Source organism: Dermacentor albipictus, chromosome 5 (genome assembly GCF_038994185.2).
Source record: "Dermacentor albipictus isolate Rhodes 1998 colony chromosome 5, USDA_Dalb.pri_finalv2, whole genome shotgun sequence".
Lineage (NCBI taxonomy): Eukaryota > Metazoa > Arthropoda > Arachnida > Ixodida > Ixodidae > Dermacentor > Dermacentor albipictus.
Genome location: NC_091825.1, coordinates 137990978 through 138008580, shown reverse-complemented (window position 1 = coordinate 138008580; position 17603 = coordinate 137990978). Strand labels below are relative to the sequence as shown.

General features: G+C 44.7%; 2 protein-coding genes across 2 annotated transcripts in view; one reads left to right on the top strand and one right to left on the bottom strand.

Moving 5' to 3' along the window:
• Positions 1-1739, bottom strand: part of LOC135909297 (uncharacterized) — a 192018-nt gene extending 190279 nt beyond the window's left edge. Inside the window, exon 1 of the mRNA XM_065441236.1 lies at positions 1639-1739. The gene's annotated coding sequence lies outside the window, so the exon portion shown is untranslated. The remainder of the gene's footprint in view (positions 1-1638) is intronic.
• A 2411-nt stretch (positions 1740-4150) lies between these two features.
• LOC135909292 (interleukin-1 receptor-associated kinase 4-like) lies at positions 4151-17487 on the top strand. The gene is made up of 9 exons (XM_065441230.2): positions 4151-4891; positions 4947-5107; positions 5186-5278; positions 7704-7938; positions 8000-8114; positions 8176-8285; positions 8736-8973; positions 11479-11631; positions 17340-17487. Exons 1-9 carry the CDS (start codon positions 4689-4691, stop codon positions 17391-17393), a joined length of 1362 nt encoding a protein of 453 aa, XP_065297302.1. The 5' UTR covers positions 4151-4688; the 3' UTR covers positions 17394-17487.
• Positions 17488-17603: the final 116 nt, after the last annotated feature.

Sequence of the window (17603 nt, the reverse complement as noted above, 5' to 3'; positions counted from 1 at the left end):
GTGTCGACGCTACGCGTAGACGGAGGGACATCGGCCACCGCCGGAGGGTAGCCATATACAGCTTCGCTGTAGAAAGACACACAAAGAGGGCGTAGACCGAATCGCCGCATTATGTGGAAAGATGTCAATAAGAATAAACAACTATCTACCAAAACAGGGACAACGTAACGTATTTAGTGACTCCTTCCGCTCGATTCTGTGCCACGCTCATCATCCACCGTTCACGACGGGCTCATCCCGTTCATAACGTGGACGGAGCGCCGCTATGACCACTGACGAATCGCGAAAAAGCACGATATTCACATGGAATGTCTCAAATAGTTTTCACGCGTCGTCACGGGCACAGCTTCTCACCCGAACGTGGCGGCGATGATGACGTCATCGCACCATGTATTATCACGCGCAAGTTGTTGTGCTTTTCGACAGTGACCGTTTTATACCGGATTATCACTGTTGTCGATTTATCGCTCGGCGCAAGACGATTCTGTCACGTTGTCATGCACATATCATGTTTACGAAAGTTCTCGACGTAAATAATAATATATGGGGTTTTACGTGCCAAAACCACTTTCTGATTATGAGGCACGCCGTAGTGGGGGACTCCGGAAATTTTGACCACCTGGGGTTCTTTAACGTGCTCCTAAATCTAAATACACGGGTGTTTTCGCCTTTCGCCCCCATCGAAATGCGGCCGCCGTGGCCGGGATTCGATCCCGCGACCTCGTGCTCAGTAGCCTAACACCATAGCCACTGATCAACCACGGCGGGTAGTTCTCGACGTGTATACGAGTATACAGCATCCAAATATGGCGACGATGACGTCGATGCAAACCATTTAATCCCGATGTCTGTCTAGACGCATTTATTGCAATATAGTAACCACGGCGGGCGATCACACGTTTCAATAGGCCTCTATAAGGTCTAAATTATTTATATCCATCAAATACTTTCAACTTTGAACTTGTGCCACACAGGCAACGCACGCGTACGCGATTTTTGTCATTACATGACCAAACACTTTTTAAATAAGAGACCATGAAGAATGCTCCATTCGAGATAATTACAGGTACAAATACAGGTAAAGGACCCGCTCTAAGCGGACAACCTCAAAGTAGCGACGATGCGTACAAGCAAATCATCAGCAACGCACGCTTTCAAGTTTCTTCGAACATGCTTGACTTCTTCGTCTATCGGTTTCGTTTCGTTTCTATTATGATACACTGACAAGGACGGTAGGAAAATGTGCATGAAGGTTGGCTAACCTGAATATTTGTTGCACGCATGATATACGAGTCAACAGATACCTTTCAAAGACAAATACAAAACGCATGAAGTGAACAAATACAGAGGTGCTGGCACGAACACATGCGTGACAGGTACTGAAGCAAAAGCTGCACTTACAAGGCCATATTCTTTTCTAATGCAATGGTCCACTGTCCTACTTATTGTAATGCCTGCTGCAGTAATGAAACGAGAGCAGCTGCTTTGTATCTGTTCACGTTACAGCAGAGGCAAGCGTTGTGCGCCGGGCGTTAGGGGCTGGGCAGCCGTTCAGAGCAAAACATATTGTAAATAATGTAAGAAGGGGCATTAGAATATGCTGTATGGTTTCTAGAATGCCAGAAATGACACTCTTACCGTGAGCGGAGGCCACGAAAGTCCGGTGGGAGACGCCCCTTCGAAGTTCCCGCATCAGCTAGCTTCCCGTGACGTCATGAATTTCGACGGCGCCGCCTGCCGTCTCCTTAGTTAATCCTGGATAATGATAGTTTACGCTGCATTCTAAGTGAATCGAAGGCTAGACCTAGGAGGTTTTCGGAGCTTTTCCTGGCTCTGAAACGGCCCGAGTGCGAGTAAATGCTCTGGAGTTCGTGTTGACGTCATATTTATTTATTTATTTATTTATAGTACCCTCAGGGCTTACAATGAAGCATTACAGAGGGGAGGGGCTAATAAATACAGATAAGTATGCAAGAAAGGAGAAAGGAAACACGAATACTAATCAGATTACAATGCATGGTACAACGTATTAATAACTCGAGAGCGACACAAAAAAAAAAGCATAATGCGGTAAGAATATAATTATACAAAGAAAAACGGAAAACTTCAGTAATACAGATTAAATATAAATACATGGTGTATAGGACAGGTTAGAGTGAGACAATAAGCACAGAATGATAGAAAATAAAGTATAATACAATATACAATGTTTGCAGATTAGGTAGATAATAAAAAAGAAAACTTATCAACAATACTGTTCAGGAGAAAACGGAATTGCTTCGTTATACATTCATATCAAAGCATACTAGATAATATTAGTAAGTGCCTTACGGAAGTTATCTGTGTTAGTTATACAGACTAGTGGACATATTGACATAACGGCTCTGAAGTTTCGGCGCGAGATTAGAAAAAGCGAAATATTACCTTCACTTTACGTCGTAGGTACGAAAGCAGAGGACGTTCGTTCGCTTGTTCCGGGGTATGCACCCGATTTTGGCACGCCATTTACGATTCTCTATAATTATTATTTCTGTTGCCGTATCTACATGTACATACAAATGCTTTTTTTTTAACTTCTCCCCCAAAGGAAGCAGAAAATTGGACCTCTTTATAACCTCCTTTAGCTTTACCCTCGCTCTCTTTAGCACGTCTCTGTCTGCCTTCGCGAATTTTACACCAAGCAATAAATGTAGAAGTATTTTGATAAATACGAAAAATTCGCTCCTGTTGCTGCCATATTTCGTGCACGCACTCGCACGGAATGTAGGAACCGCAGCCGACGCCTATATTCCCGTCGTAAATTACGCATACGTAAAAATAAAAAAAAAACATTCTGTATAGAGGTATAAATCGCACAGTATCAAGAAGCACCTGCTTTCGTGTTACACTAAAGTCGCGGTGATCTCGTGAAATCACCATGAGGCCTACACAGTATATATTCACCCCAATCGTGCTGAACAATGCTCGAACGAAGACATGCACTCTCAAAGCTACTCTGCATGTCCGTGTGGACTTCCGTTAGGCGATGTGAAATATTAGGTGGTTTCTTCATTGGCGCGTCCTGTTCACGTGCGAAGACATGACCCTATTCATTTCGCACATTTCAAGTGGGTGTTAGCCCCACGCACTGGATTGTGACATGAAGGCGAACCGGTTTACATGCAACTTGCGAGGAGACTACTGCCTCTGGCCGCTGGCGAGTCGCAAACAGCTGCCCGCGAGGGCACTTTCCCGTAGTCGGTTAGGTTTGAATGCAAACGTAATCCGGTATTGGATTAGACGATCATTCAAAAGAATATGTATGATATCACGCCTTCGTAGAATGAGCCTTCTTCCAGGGCGGAAAACAATCAGCACTTCCGTCGCGCAATTTTCGGTCAGGGTTACAACGGAATGCGAAACACTTTCCGTGTGTTTCTGTGGCGCCGTGGCGCAGAAATGAATCTTTGCATTATCTGGCAGCGGACCAATAAAACGATAAAGCTTTCATTTCTTCTTCCACTGCCTAGATATACTTGGCACGCTTGGCACCATTACCCAAGCATATCCCATGCCATATGTCATGTCCAACTCTGCCTGCACCGACAAAGCCTCTGAGCATCGAAATAAAAAAAAAAAAAGAGGAAGTGCTGGTCTGAGGCTCTGTAGCCTCCGAGACTGGAGATGTAGATAATCTCAAAGGCCCCTGCCTCCTAGATCGACAACTTCGAGCACTTCGAATTCACCTCTTCTCGGAATGTATTCCTCATAGAGTTAGTGGTATTTCTTATGCAACTTATGCATTGATGCTCATCTTAGTATGCCATCCTAGTGATTGGCAGAGAATGAAACGGCATAAAGCACGATGGGTCACGATAGGTCACGTTTTTTCGGCATAGATGATCTGTCGAGGCTATGTTCACACTTGGGAAACGGCAAGTGGGCGGAAAGGCCAAAGCGGCCGGAAAATCTTTTCCGTGCATGTACAAGATGTTCACATTTGTTTCGCCACTGCGGCGGAAACCATGCCGCTTTCGCCCGCATCCATCTAGTTTGCGTATGTTTGTCCGCGTGGTGGCTCTGTTCATTATACTATTTCAAGACGAACATTCATTCATTAACCCATCAGTTACTAAAAGTTATCATTTCGCGCAACTGCGTGCGTCGTTCTTAATTTTCGTCTACCGTGGAAGAAGACAGTTTCCGATAGCTGCAGCTAGTTGCTTTTCCTAAAGATAAACAATGAACAACGGAAAATTAAATTTTACGACCGGATGTTTACATGTCAGTGCAGAACCGTTTTCCGCTTCGCCGTGGCGAAAAAATCGCATAGGCGGGCGGATTTTGTCAAGTTTGTGTGAACGTAGCCTCGCATCGTAACAGGATTCCGGACTTCGGAGCTCACTCTATGGATTTTCCGCTTTAGTTGCAGTCACGTGCTCCAAGTTCGTTCCCGGCAAGGTTCCCGGCTTTTCGTAAGGATCGCGCTCTAGATCGGCGGAGATCGCTGGTGATGCAAAACGGGTTGCTGTTATCGTCCGAATGCGAGTAATACAATTATTGTGTGTTACATTCTTACCGCGATGGAAACTTAAATATGTGATCTGAAAACCCCGTTAATAAGTCAATAACTGCATTTGATTGACCAGATCTTTCTCCGACGAAAGTAAGCCGTGATCAACAGAACAAGTGGCAAAAGAAGAAGAAGAATGTTGCTGCAGGAAGTCGCCAACCAGTTCAGTGACTCAAACCGTGATGTCAACGGAGACACTGAATTGCGGTTCTTGCCTGATCATGCTCGTTTGCGACTGACAAGTGTTTTGGACGCTGGAGATGGCTGGAGAAAGGTACTGCACCTAATCACTCATCCAGATGACCCTGGCAGAATGCTCTTCAACGCTGATCACGCAAGGTAACGGATTGGTTTTAAAGTTCTTAATAACCCTGTTAACCTCAAGCTCGCTTAGGGTTCTCGAAAACTACACAAGAGGAAGCCGCAGCGACGAAATATTGAAGACATGGAGCACGACAGGGCGTAATCGACCAAAGATATCGGACTTGGTCTACTTGCTGAAACAAGCAGAACTTCACAGGGCAGCTTCGATCATCGAAGTCAACGTGCTGCAACGTAAGAATAGAAATCTTCAAAATGCATATTATCCTGCCGAAGCAAACTTCCGCAATATTTAAACTCTGAAATTTGCAGAGGTACCTGGCGATGACGAAGGCAACCTGGACGATCTCCTACAGGAGCCTGACTTAGGGCCACCGCCACCTCCGCCATTAGAAAATTGCGATGGTAAGTTTACATGCCACTTGCTGCTCTCACAACACGTTTACACTGCATATAATAAAGGAAGTTGAACATAAACGAAAGGCGTCCGCAAATATTTTTTTACATTATTCCTGCTCTACGTAAAGGATGTTTGGATAGACAAGATTGAACAAAATAGGCCCACTGACATCAAACTGTACTGAATCTATGCAAGGCCAAGTTGCAGTGGTCCATTTGTCTGCTGTTTTCCTGCAGTCTGTCATTTATAAGCTGGCAAGAAGGACAGGATGAAAGCCTATGTAAAGAAGCCATCCAATGTGTTGATTACTCATTCCATAATGGTTTGTGAATGGCCCGCACAAACCATTATGCAATGCACAAGTAATTAAACTTGGCAAGCACACAATCCACTGTATGTAGAGCAAGTGTTGTGCAAATGCACAGTGAAATCCTGTACGATTCCATATCACAGAGGATGTCAAAATATTGCGAGCACACACAAGAAAAAATCTTCACTGTCTTTTTTTTTTTTTCAGGACAAATAAAGTTGTGTTGTCACTCATATTCATCATTGTGAAGCGAGGGAATGTCTTAATATGTTTGCCTAGCACTTATGTGTGGCAGTCCCTTGTCTGCTATATATGTGCTCCAGGGCTTACATACTTGCATTTGTTCTTGACAAATATAGTTTTCTCATCAAATCACTGCTTACAACTGAATACTACTTGTTCTGCATACCACATCATGTTTGAAAGTCAAGTGCATACCACTCCTGTAGTTTATTAGAAACTTGATGAGAGTGTCTATAAATTTGAAAGGAATCAACACCTTGCAAGCCAGGCTTGATTGGTGAGAATTTAGTTCAATTGATAAACAACTACTGAAATCATTAGCAAGTAGCAATTAGCAAGTAGCAATTGATCGTGATGGCTGCATCAATGCAATGTTTGGATGTGCATTATGCTGGTATATTGTGGTACTACCAGTACAGTGACAATGATTGACCTTGTAGGGTGACACAGTTCCACAAGTCAGCTAGTCTTTTACATATCGTAGTTTACAGCAAATTATTATTTGTCTAATGAACATAACATTGTCACTAGGAACACTAAGTGTACGACCTACTTCCATCCAATGATGAACCTTCTGTTTTGTTATTTTCAGATGCTTCTCCACGTAGCCTATGAAGTTTTACAGTGATAGCTGCTATTAGCACTTCACTATACAGCTCAAATTATCATATGGTATTGAATGTAGCTATCTGCTGCAGTGTAAAAAAAAATATCACACGCTCCCTAAGGATTTGATCTTGAGTTTGCTAGGTACCAGCCTACCTCACTAACCGCTAGACCACACTACCAAGGTAGCCTTGGCACCCAAATACTCAATTTTTATCATATAATGAAGTTCACTACAATGCCTTGCCATATTTTGTACTTGTTGCATCTGAATCATCATCTCTTTCCAAAAAACAAAAAACGTAACTGATTGCATTGTTCTCAGGCCATGCCAAAAGGCTATCTTTTTTACCACAAAATAGTATAAGTAGGAGACTGCAGTGGTGAAAAACCAAATGAGGAATAAAAGAACCAATCACTCGTTTGGTGAAGCATGCTCACACCACCTCTTGAGACGTGAATTGCAAATGATGAAAAGAGAGGAAATATCACAAGAATTTCCAAGATTGCACTCACCGTTGCTTTCAGTGCTTTGCACTTTGGGTCAAACTTGTCTATTTTTTTTTATTAATTATCTGCCTGTGCATACCTCCATGCACTTTGTGCAGTCTGTAATACCATTATGAAGTGCTTCACTGAGAGGGTTATTTGATTGATTGATTCTTTGATCATTGAGTGATTAGTTATTAGTGAATTAGTTTGTTAGTCAATGAATAAATGAAACAATTAGTCAAACTAATTTACAAATGTTCCTACATTTTGTTTGCGTTGTTTAATTCTGGTGGACTTGAAACCATAATCTATTTCTCAATTTCACACCGCCAGTCATCATGCTTGCCTGTTAACTGACAATATAACTCCTGGAAACACGCCATGCATTTTAAAATGCAGCCCCAATTCACCTTTGTTATGGCAACACTGAATTCAATTTTGTTTAAAACGTTTTAGCACCAGCAGACGAAAACAGAAGGAAGATGTGTTGACAACACAATGCGCTAACACATTAGTGCATTGTGTTGTTGATGTCTTCCTTCCATCTTCATCTGCTAGCGCTAAAACTGTTTTCCAAGTTGGAGTACGAACATGCCCAACATACAGCATTGTTACAATTTTGTGTGCCTGCAATTCATGCAACAATAATTGTCAGCAAGATTCCCACTCATTTTCTTAGTGCACTCATCTCACAGTCTGAACTTTTCTTACTGCATACGACCATACAGCTTGCCACCCTGATAATAGGGTAGACATTCATGCCACATCTGATATTTCAGGTGAGGTCATGGACAGCATAATCAACGAAACGCCCCAATTCAGATACGAAGATCTGGCAGAAGCAACGGGAAATTTTTGCGACGTGCCAGTGGCTCAAGGAGGCTTCAAGTTGGGAGAAGGAGCTTTTGGAGTTGTATACAAAGGCACATTACCAAATGGGACAGCAGTAGCTGTGAAGCGCATGAAGGAATCCCTTCCAGAACAGTTTCTCACTGAAGTAAGACTGCTGCGAAGGTGAGAAAATGGAGCAGTCTATTCGTGAATTGCAGTGGCAAGGCTGTTGTTTTCTATCCAGGCATTCTCATCCAAACTTGCTGCCTCTCATCGGAATTTGCTACGACGGTGTGGACTGCTGCTTGGTTTATGAATTCATGGAGCTAGGATCCTTGCAGTCGTGCCTTGCGAGAGAAGTAGGTGTGCTGCCTCCTTTGCGTGGATGCAATCTCTCTGAAGCACCACGTTTATTTGCAGACCTGTCCACTGTACTGGAAAAGGCGTGTGACCATACTGACAGAAGTTGCTGCTGCCATCCATTTCCTGCACACTCGCACACCCTGTCTTATTCATAGGGATGTGAAGAGGTAAGCAGAGTAGCATTTGGGATCATCTGTGCATCTACATTTTGATAAGATGGGCATGCAATGATTTCCTTGGTTATTAGAGGGCAGCTGTGTGGATATCATGCATGGCACCGAGGCAGTGAAGCATCGAAATATGAAATGCATGGTGCCGCCTACACTGCTGCGAAAGCTCTGTGCCTTTTACTTACAATATGACTCGTTCACTTTGTCAAATATTCTTCAAGGATTCCTGTAGGTGTGAAAATGTAAAATCAGTTGGGATGCATCTGCGGTTCAGTTCAGGAAGGAGCCTTCAGTGCTGTACATGATTCAGGAGTTCTGGTTCACTGTTGTATTTCAGAATACTTATTTTATTGTTCTTGTGGAGGATTTCGTAGTCTTTTCGCATTTGATGGAGCAGTGTGTGTGCATTATGTTTTGCACAATAGCAGCATCAATATTTTCATTCAGTGCCAACATACTCCTGGACAATAACTGGACTGCAAAGCTGGGAGACTTTGGACTGACAAGGCCTTTGTCAGGGGACAGTACTACAAGAACAGAGATAGTAGTAGGGACAACTGTCTACATGTCACCAGAAGCATTCACTGGCACAATCTCCCCCAAAATGGACACGTTTAGTTTTGGTGTGGTCATCATGGAGGTGCTGACAGGCCTGCCACCGTACACGAATGCAAGAGGAGACATTGTGAGTACAGTAACCTTTAAGAGCACATCCTGTTGCAAGATCCCACTAGGGCTGCATGGAAAAGAGAGCCTATTCAATCACAGCCTATTTTCATCAGGCCTCCCCATTCCTAATGCCTTGCTATTCTATTTGCACTGCTGGCCTATAAATAGCGCTTTATTCTTTTTTGAGCACCATCAACACCATTACTTTATTCATAAACTTGCATGATCACGTCTTTGAAAATGTGGATAACTGTATGAGACAGCAAGGCCCAGGCCTGTAGCTCCTCATCTCCAACTTTTATGCAGTGCTGTCATTTGCCAGTGTTCCTGACCACAATGGTCATTCACACAGATTTCGAAGATGTGCTTCCAGTTGGCTAAACTTCTATTTGCAGTGCTCCCACTTTTCAATGCTTTTACCATGTTAGATGTAGGTTCTTTTGACTCTCAGCCAGCTTAGCATATAATGTGCCACAAAACTATTATGTCACCCTTGAAACAGTAAAATGAATATAAAATATTAAGGAATAGAATGCACCGCACAGATTCAGGAAAGTCCCCACCCGCCCTTCTGCCGTAGTGCGCTCATCATTGGTCCATAAGTCGTTGTGGGTGCAATGTAAAAGATTCCCTTGAGTGGCCCTCTGCAATATTAAAAAGCAACTTTCCATTGTGTGAAGTAAAGCTTGTCTCTAAGTATCCCTTCTCTTCCTTTTCAAATTTTTTTTCTTTGTGCGAGACATGCACACAATGGTGAAAGGATGCAAGAGGGGTACTTGCATTGCATATACAGACAAGTTCCCAAAGCAGGCGAAATCTGCAACACCAATGTTACTGCAAAAATTGCTGCGATCTAAAAATGTGTAGTTGTTACTATTTGCTGTGCCAAGCTCATTGCTACATTGGAAGGTAAATCTTTAGTACAATTAAAGTTTGTTTTTATCCCTCTTAGGCCAAGCTTTAAAGGGGCCCTCACAAAGCCCCATTACAAATTTTGGCTGTACTTAAGTTGCAGGGAGCCACCAAGGAAACATTGTGCTGCAATAATTTTTCAAATTAGTTCCATATTAGAAATAAAAGAAATTTAAATGTGTTACCATACTGCCAGAAGGTCAGCATTACTGCCAATTTAGACACACTCTCCTTCTGCCTCGACTAGCGACCACTAGTACCATTCTTTCTGCCTTCTCTCATAATAGAGCTGAGAGACTGCATCATGTTTATGTCACGAGCCATCGCCTTTTCTTTCCTTCCCCTTTTTGCTGTTGGGTGCACACTGATTGGTGGTATTGTACGTTCTGCGTTAGACAATCTATGTAGGTCACGTGCCATAAAAGACAACATTGTAGGCAGTGTGTATTTGGCCTTGACTCTGTGCCTAAATATGGGGCTTTTCCGACAGGCAGGGCACATGGGCTTCTGTTTGAAATTTCATCTGTACTCACCCCCTTCCCCCATCGTTAATTTGCAGACACGATTGCCACTCCATGATCTATGTGGTGTGCATTCTACACAGCGCACTTGTCTGTTTGCAAAGTCCAAACCTAGTGAGGAGCCATTAATAGAAAAACATGTGCTATTCCCTCCCTTCCCTCATCTGCAGTGTTGTATCTCTGCTTTTACGAAGTTCACACGTTGGTAGGCATGGCAGTAGACCAATCTAAACATGCTTGTAGTGCATACACATGGCTCCTGCCAGTGCTGTGATACCAGTAGCTTTCACACACTTTTCTCATTATGCTTATGCTCAGGACTTCTCGACAGAATACCGAGCCCAGCCGCATTGTGGGTGTTACCTGTGGATTATTTCTTTTCCCAGGATGAAAGAGCCATGTGTTTTAGAGCAGGTGCTATGTGACACTTCTAAGAGCTTATTTTTTTGCATTGCAATGCGTCATGTAAAACTGCAAACTCTTTAATCTGCAGTTTGGCCTTTGTCAAGCAGTGAAAACAGCAGTCTCTCTTGTATTATGCACCTACTGTAGAAACTTCCCGACCATTCCTAGTACATCCCGTTCCTCTATTGCAAAAGTAAGCTAATCATTTATATATAAAAAAAAGGACTTTGTACTTATTTGTACCAGACCCGCCGTGGTTGCTCAGTGGCTATGGTGTTGGGCAGCTGAGCACGAGGTCGCGGGATCGAATCCCGGCCACGGCGGCCGCATTTCGATGGGGGCGAAATGCGAAAACACCCGTGTACTTAGATTTAGGTGCACATTAAAGAACCCCAGGTGTTCGAAATTTCCGGAGTCCTCCACTACGGCGTGCCTCATAATCAGAAAATGGTTTTGGCACATAAAACCCCATAATTTTTTTTTATTTGTACCAGGACCTTTACTGGAAGTAGTAGCACTGGAACTTGCTGGAAGATTGGATGCTACCATGCCCAATGCCTTGAAATTGAACCTTTGCATGTCTTTAGGTAGTGTCAAACACTAAAGCTTCATATCCGCAATGTCACGATGGTTTGAGTATTTTCCGGGACGAGATGTGGTAAATGTCCTGGCACCTTTTGCAGCTCTCCTACCTGAAGGACACGCATCCCAATGATATCACACCAGTTCTGGACACCTCGGCTGGTGTGTGGGATCAGGACCTGGCACAAAAAGTGTATGAAATAGGCGATGAGTGCGTCAGGCTTGACAGAAGGCAGCGACCTACGATGCAACCAGTAAGCAAGGAATTTGTGCTGTACGAGCTGAAGGCATGGAGTTTCTTGTAAGAATTACTAGAGGGACCTGTTGACATTTATTATCCATGGAAGCTGTAAGTGTGGCAGTTCAGCCAGCATGGGAATGACAAGTAGCAGGGCATGGCATAAACTTTGTCCTTTTGGCTTTGCAATTTAATCATATGCAAAATATTGCATTATAAATGCAACAACTTTCAACCATTAGTCATGTGGGGAGAGTAATTGCCTAGTTGTGCTTAGAAGACTATCCCAATTATTCCCAAACGATCCTTGAATCAAAGCTCTTCCATTTCACCGAGTTGAGCACAGCACCGCTCCTCGACTGAAGACGCCACACTTCTCAAGTGTTGCACATAGCAAAATGACGATGGGAACTCGTTCATCATCTGGCAGCAGTGGATCGAGCAGCACCTTCAGCCGCCACTTGCGCTCTGGACTACTTCCTCTTTTTCTTTATGTGCTGCACCCTCCCGGCCCGACAAATATCCAATGGCCAGCCTCGAGCAAGTACACTATTGGATGGCCTCAGTGCATACACTGGACGCTAGCCGCGGATGCTGAGCTAGCACATTGAGCGGCAGTTCAACTGATGACAAGAGCAGTTCAAGTGACAACCTGAAGAGCAATACACTTTGTAATCGATCGAGGTGATTATCTCAGTAGCAGTGTCTGTGTTGTCTTGAATGGTAATCACCAGAATCAGGTCTTGACGTTGCCTGCAGTAGGCCTTGCTCCTTGTGTTCTAAATAAGAGTCCTTCAGCGGTAGGGTATGTTGTAGGCATCATAATATATTATATCTGATGCTGGCTTGTCCTCATTTGCATTTCGACTCGTTGCTGCATGGGCAGTGGCCTTCCATCGTAGGCGCTCTTGTGGCTCGATGTAGCATTTGTGCAGTACGTGTCTCCGCTAGCGTTAAGCGTTGCTGGACTGTTGTGCACAGTTGTTCATTCCGGAAGGGCGGCACTTGTACACTTGCATTTTTATATAGCTGCGCATTTTCATGTTTGTACTCGTTGAATTACCACTCGAAGTACATGAAACCATTGTTGACTATGGCCTTGAGCCTCGTCTGTTATGCTTGAACAGCCTTGTAGGAGGTGGACATTTCTTGCCTTTGGGAAGCTTTGCGACGCTGCTATTGAACTTGGGTTCCTTAGGCATTTCTGCAGCAGCTGCTTTAGGCAATGTCCTATCATCGGCAGTCTTGTCACTCTCGTGTTTCTTGAAGTCTTTTTTGTTCTTTGCCTTTCCCTTGTTTTCCTTGGCTTTGCCGCCTTGCATCCTTCCTAGAGGCGTGGTGACGGCTTGTTCTCTAGACAGGAGCACTTTCGTGTGGAAGCTTGGTAAACAATGAAAGAGTTGCGGTGCTATACCGGGCACTTCCACGACGAGGAGAGCTTTGTACTTGTATGCCACCTGTATTCAGGTGCAACATCAAAGAACTGTCTACTTTCAATAGTGCATCGTCTCTGGGAGGCTCCACAGTACCAAAAACTGGAGATGTGATTTGTACAGTTGAAGTTTGGGAGAAGCATGGAGGGCTCCCTGGACTGTATATCCAAAATGGATTTCCACTGCGGTAACTTGAAACAATAACTGAGATATCTGGCCGGTTACAATGTCCCAGTAGATATTGGAGCCAATGAGAATGTTAATCTTGTTTTCTCAGAAAGTAGCTACTTCAGGGCTTGCATCAGCACAACTAAGACCGAGGTTCGTCATCATGAAGATGATCGCGCCATCCACTGTTGGGCTGGTTACCACAGAAGTTTCCAGCACTTCGAGGGCATCTATAGTGGTCTCATTGGTACTGTGCTGGCTCCATAGTCTGACAGACACTTGGTTACATGTAAGGATCACAGGACAATGCGTTTTACCGAAGGTCAATAGGCTGAGGCGCTGAACGCCTTGAACAGGACAATTAAGTGCTCGAGCAACATCCCACCAAACAAAAATGTGTCGACTGCCCATGTCTAGAGCGAATCACAGCAAAATTGACTTCGCTGGTGCAACAGCACAAGCTCTATACATCTATAGGAATGCGGGCGTGAGTGTAGTACCACTCATAGACACGGATGTTGCTCGGAGTGGTGTGTCAATGGACTCCAGCCCGCATGCATAGAGTGCGGAGACGTGTTGCTCATGTGCTTTGATTGGTTTTGACTTGGAGTACAGACATTGTACAGTGACATGAAGTGTTGTCCAGCACAGAGGGCGCACTGCAAATTTCTGGCACTTCAGCATTCACTGGCGATGTGTTTGTGCTTGGCACAGCAGAAGCAAAGCCTGTGCGCCTGAAGCTTCCCGTTTTCTTCTTCTGAAGTGAGTGATGTGGAGCATTCCTGAACTGCATGGTTCGACACGTTGCGCAGGAGGTAGGGACGCATGTACGGCGATCTTGCTTCAATTGATAGAGCCGCTGCAGAGGACGGGTTTAGCTCAAGCGTTCATAATTCACATTGATGATTCCACTGGCTAGCAGATGAGCTAGCTTGGTCGAGGCTGCTTTCCTCCCTCGCCTAGGCTTGAATTTGTAGGAAAGACGCGAGATGTTTCACTTGCTGGGCCTTTTCTGCTGTAGTCACTGCCATGTCAGCATTGTTTGACGAAAGAGGAAATGACAGGATACCAAGGTCAGGTAGTAAAGCCCTCATGATGACATGTCACAGAACAGCAGTATACTTGTCTGGTGAAACGCCATGGCTCTCCAGTGCACTTGCACAGAAAGTATTCTCATCATAGAGGTTCCGAAGCCTGTCTAAATCGGCTGAACTATGAATAGGAACTATTGCAGATAGGAGGTCCAGATTGTCATCGACCAGCATGTCGCAACTGCCGAACCGGTCACACAGTACCTTAATGGCGACATTGTAGTTGGCCTCGGCAAGGTGGATACCGTCAATTGCCGCCTTAGCTGACCTGGACAGATACGTCAGCAGATATTTAAATTTTTCCATCTTGGATAGCGAGTCATTGCCATGAATGGTTGCCTGGTACTTGTCCCAAAAGCCTTGCCCCACTCCCTAGGAAAGTGCAGGATGTGCAGCTTTGGCTAGGCAACGCTGGAGAGCAACGCTGTGGGTGACACTCCAGGCGAGGTGGAAGTGGCAGTTGGGTGCGGTGGTGAGGCAAATTGCACTGTAGGACTCATGGTGGAGTCGACGGACATGGGAAAGATTGGTTGACGCGGCTCAGATGAGACTCGGTAACATGCGGCTTAGCTGGTCTTGGTTCGCATTCGAAAGCTGTGGTCAGGTCTGCATCCGTGAGCGTATCTTTTATTGCACAGTCAAACTCTATGAGCTTGAAGTGTTGCTGCCTCACCCACGCAGGGGTAGTCTCATCTGTCAGCAGGGCATCGATTGTAGAAATGGCCTTGGTGTTGGCCCTCCGGACGAAGCTGCGCTTCATGCAGATTTACTTCCGTTACAGGAACTTGAGGGCCAGACAGGGTGGGTTTAGGCACCAATTGAAATGTAGCAAAACAACGATGGGAATTGGACCCAGATGCCCGACTCATTCATCATCTGGCAGCAATTGAGCGAGCTGCGCCTCTGGTCGCCGCTCGTGCTTAGTGCCCCTTCTTTATTTGCAACATTGTTGAGAAGTTTCAGTGAAGCACAGTGACCACTTATGCAAGCTGTAGTGCTACCATCTACTTTCTTGAGCTCAAGTGTCGACGGTGGAGGAATGTTGTAGAATACGAGGGTATAAGTGATTGGAAATTTAGAGATCAAGCATTATAAATATCACAAGAACATCTGAAGCCATGAGCACGAAGATGGGCCAAATCAATGTGCTGTCATTTCCATTGTAGCGTAATAATCACACCACCAGAGCTCCCTCTGGTAGTTTTTGTAGAAAACTCCATGCCAGAAAGCATTTCATAGTTTCATTCAAAGCCTACTAGATGGAAATCTGGTTCTAGCACCCGAGTGTGCTGTCAGTACAATAGCTAAGCCAGCACGAGCGTGATGGGTAGTCAACGGATTTGTCTTAAGTTTGTACTTCCAACTTCAAATGGCCTGCAGTTTCTTATCCTATTTCCCGCCCCAGATTCATTTAGCTGCCCAATTCAACCACTAGACAATTTTTATAATATTCCAAACAACATAGCTTGGAAGAGTACATGTTTATAAAAATGGAACAGTAATGGACAAAAGTGGCACTGCCTTTGTTATTCGGTTCATCTTTCTAGTAGTAAATGCAGTATTTTCCGGTGTATAAGTCACACCCCACCTCAAAGCGGCAGTTTTCTGAAAAAAGAAACATATATAAGTCGCACCGGTGTATAAGACGCACCTGTTCATTTAGCAAGCAATTAAAAAGAATAGTGACATTTCACTTCGTGAACACAGGTCACATTCAAGTGTGATAGTGCCATTCCTATAGAATTATGATAGCAATATGACCACTCCAGGCACATTTCTGCCGTTGTGGTCACCTCGATGTTCTGTACAAAATCACCGCCCAAGTATTCCACACTGTTGGTTAACCAGCAAAGCCGAAACATGCGGCCCGTTATTATAACTGGGTTAATCCCAACATTTCATTAAACGACATCTTGGTAGGCTGCAAGATGCTCAGTATACAGTTGTTGCCCGTGCTCGGCTGCACAAACCTGTTCTTGTGCCCGGGATGCAGCATCAGCACGGCATAGACGAGCTCATTCCCGGTTCTGCTCGCGGCGTGGCCGATCGAAAGCTGCCTGCTCCTCAGGAGTATGTACGACACGTGGCCTATCCATTTCGGAACCGGAGAGAAACTGCTGCACGCGCTCAGCTGCAACGAAGAGCAACGTCGCTGCTGGCTCTACCAAACGCGCCTCTCTTATTTCACGCGTGCAATTGTGCCGGAGAAGTTTTCGGCGCACAGGCGCCAAACGAACGAATCGGCTAGCCAGATACAGCTTCGCTGTAATAAAGTCAGAGCGATGATATCATCCACGCACACCATATACTGCATGTGCGAGTGAAAAAGTGTGACGGTGAGCCGAATCGCATGCAAGGCAGGGAGGCTTGTAACCTGGCAGCGACTGCATAGTTTGCGCAGTGGCGCACACCGATCTGCAGATGTGACTATTTCGGAGTCTGTTCTCGCGGTCAGCCTGCTGCTGCTGCCGCTTGCGTTGTTGCTGCGTCACAGAGCGTTTGGCAACTCGATCACGAGAACCCAGTACCTGCATAGCGCGCACACAACCCGCAGCATCTGCCACAGGAGGCCAACCCAGCACGCCTCGCGTGGCCATAGCATCCGATTTGATTTTTCTGGGGGGGAGGGGGAGAACATGCAAGTCTCATCGTTCCATGAGACACACAGATGAAACATGAAGAAAACAAATTATGCACCGGAAAATACGGTATATATCCTTTAGTAAACACCTACTAGGCCAAGAACAAGTTCAGAGATACCCTTGATTACTATCACTGCTTAAAGATTGTCTAAAGCTATAAGCACATTCCAAAGCATCCCAATTTGAGGTGGGAAGTACACCATAAGGCAAGTTAGTTGCAGATGTAAAACGTTCAACCCCTACAATAGAATGCACAGCCATAACCAAAAAAAGGTGCAATGTACTTCTTCAAGCAAGCCTTGCCAAACCGGATTTCTGTGTAGTCATACAAAACAATCAACCTTTAAGGTAGAAAAATGTCGTAATATTGTACTTTTTTTTCCTCTCCAGGTTTACGAGGAGCTGCTGAAGCTGAATGACTTGTTGAATGGCCCAACAAGTTGAACACTCATGGCAAAAGAGCAGTGCTGTAAAAGTACAACCACTGGGGTTGTATTATATCACTGTTATATAAATGCAAATTTTATTTTTGTAAAGTCTGATTGAATGTCCAGAAGCTGACGTTCATGGTGATGAGATGCAGCGCACAACCACTGCTACCTACATTGTCCTGCTGAAGTAGTTTTTCATTACCAGACTGCACCAATTCAATAT

What these genes read in the sequence shown, in the direction of transcription:
- LOC135909292 (XM_065441230.2), top strand. Translation starts at nt 4,689, where the DNA reads ATGTTGCTGCAGGAAGTCGCCAACCAGTTCAGTGACTCAAACCGTGAT. An exon ending in ATTCATAGGGATGTGAAGAG is followed by an intron (nt 8,286 to 8,735) that starts GTAAGCAGAGTA and finishes ATTTTCATTCAG; the next exon opens with TGCCAACATACTCCTGGACA. An exon ending in CGAATGCAAGAGGAGACATT is followed by an intron (nt 8,974 to 11,478) that starts GTGAGTACAGTA and finishes CACCTTTTGCAG; the next exon opens with CTCTCCTACCTGAAGGACAC.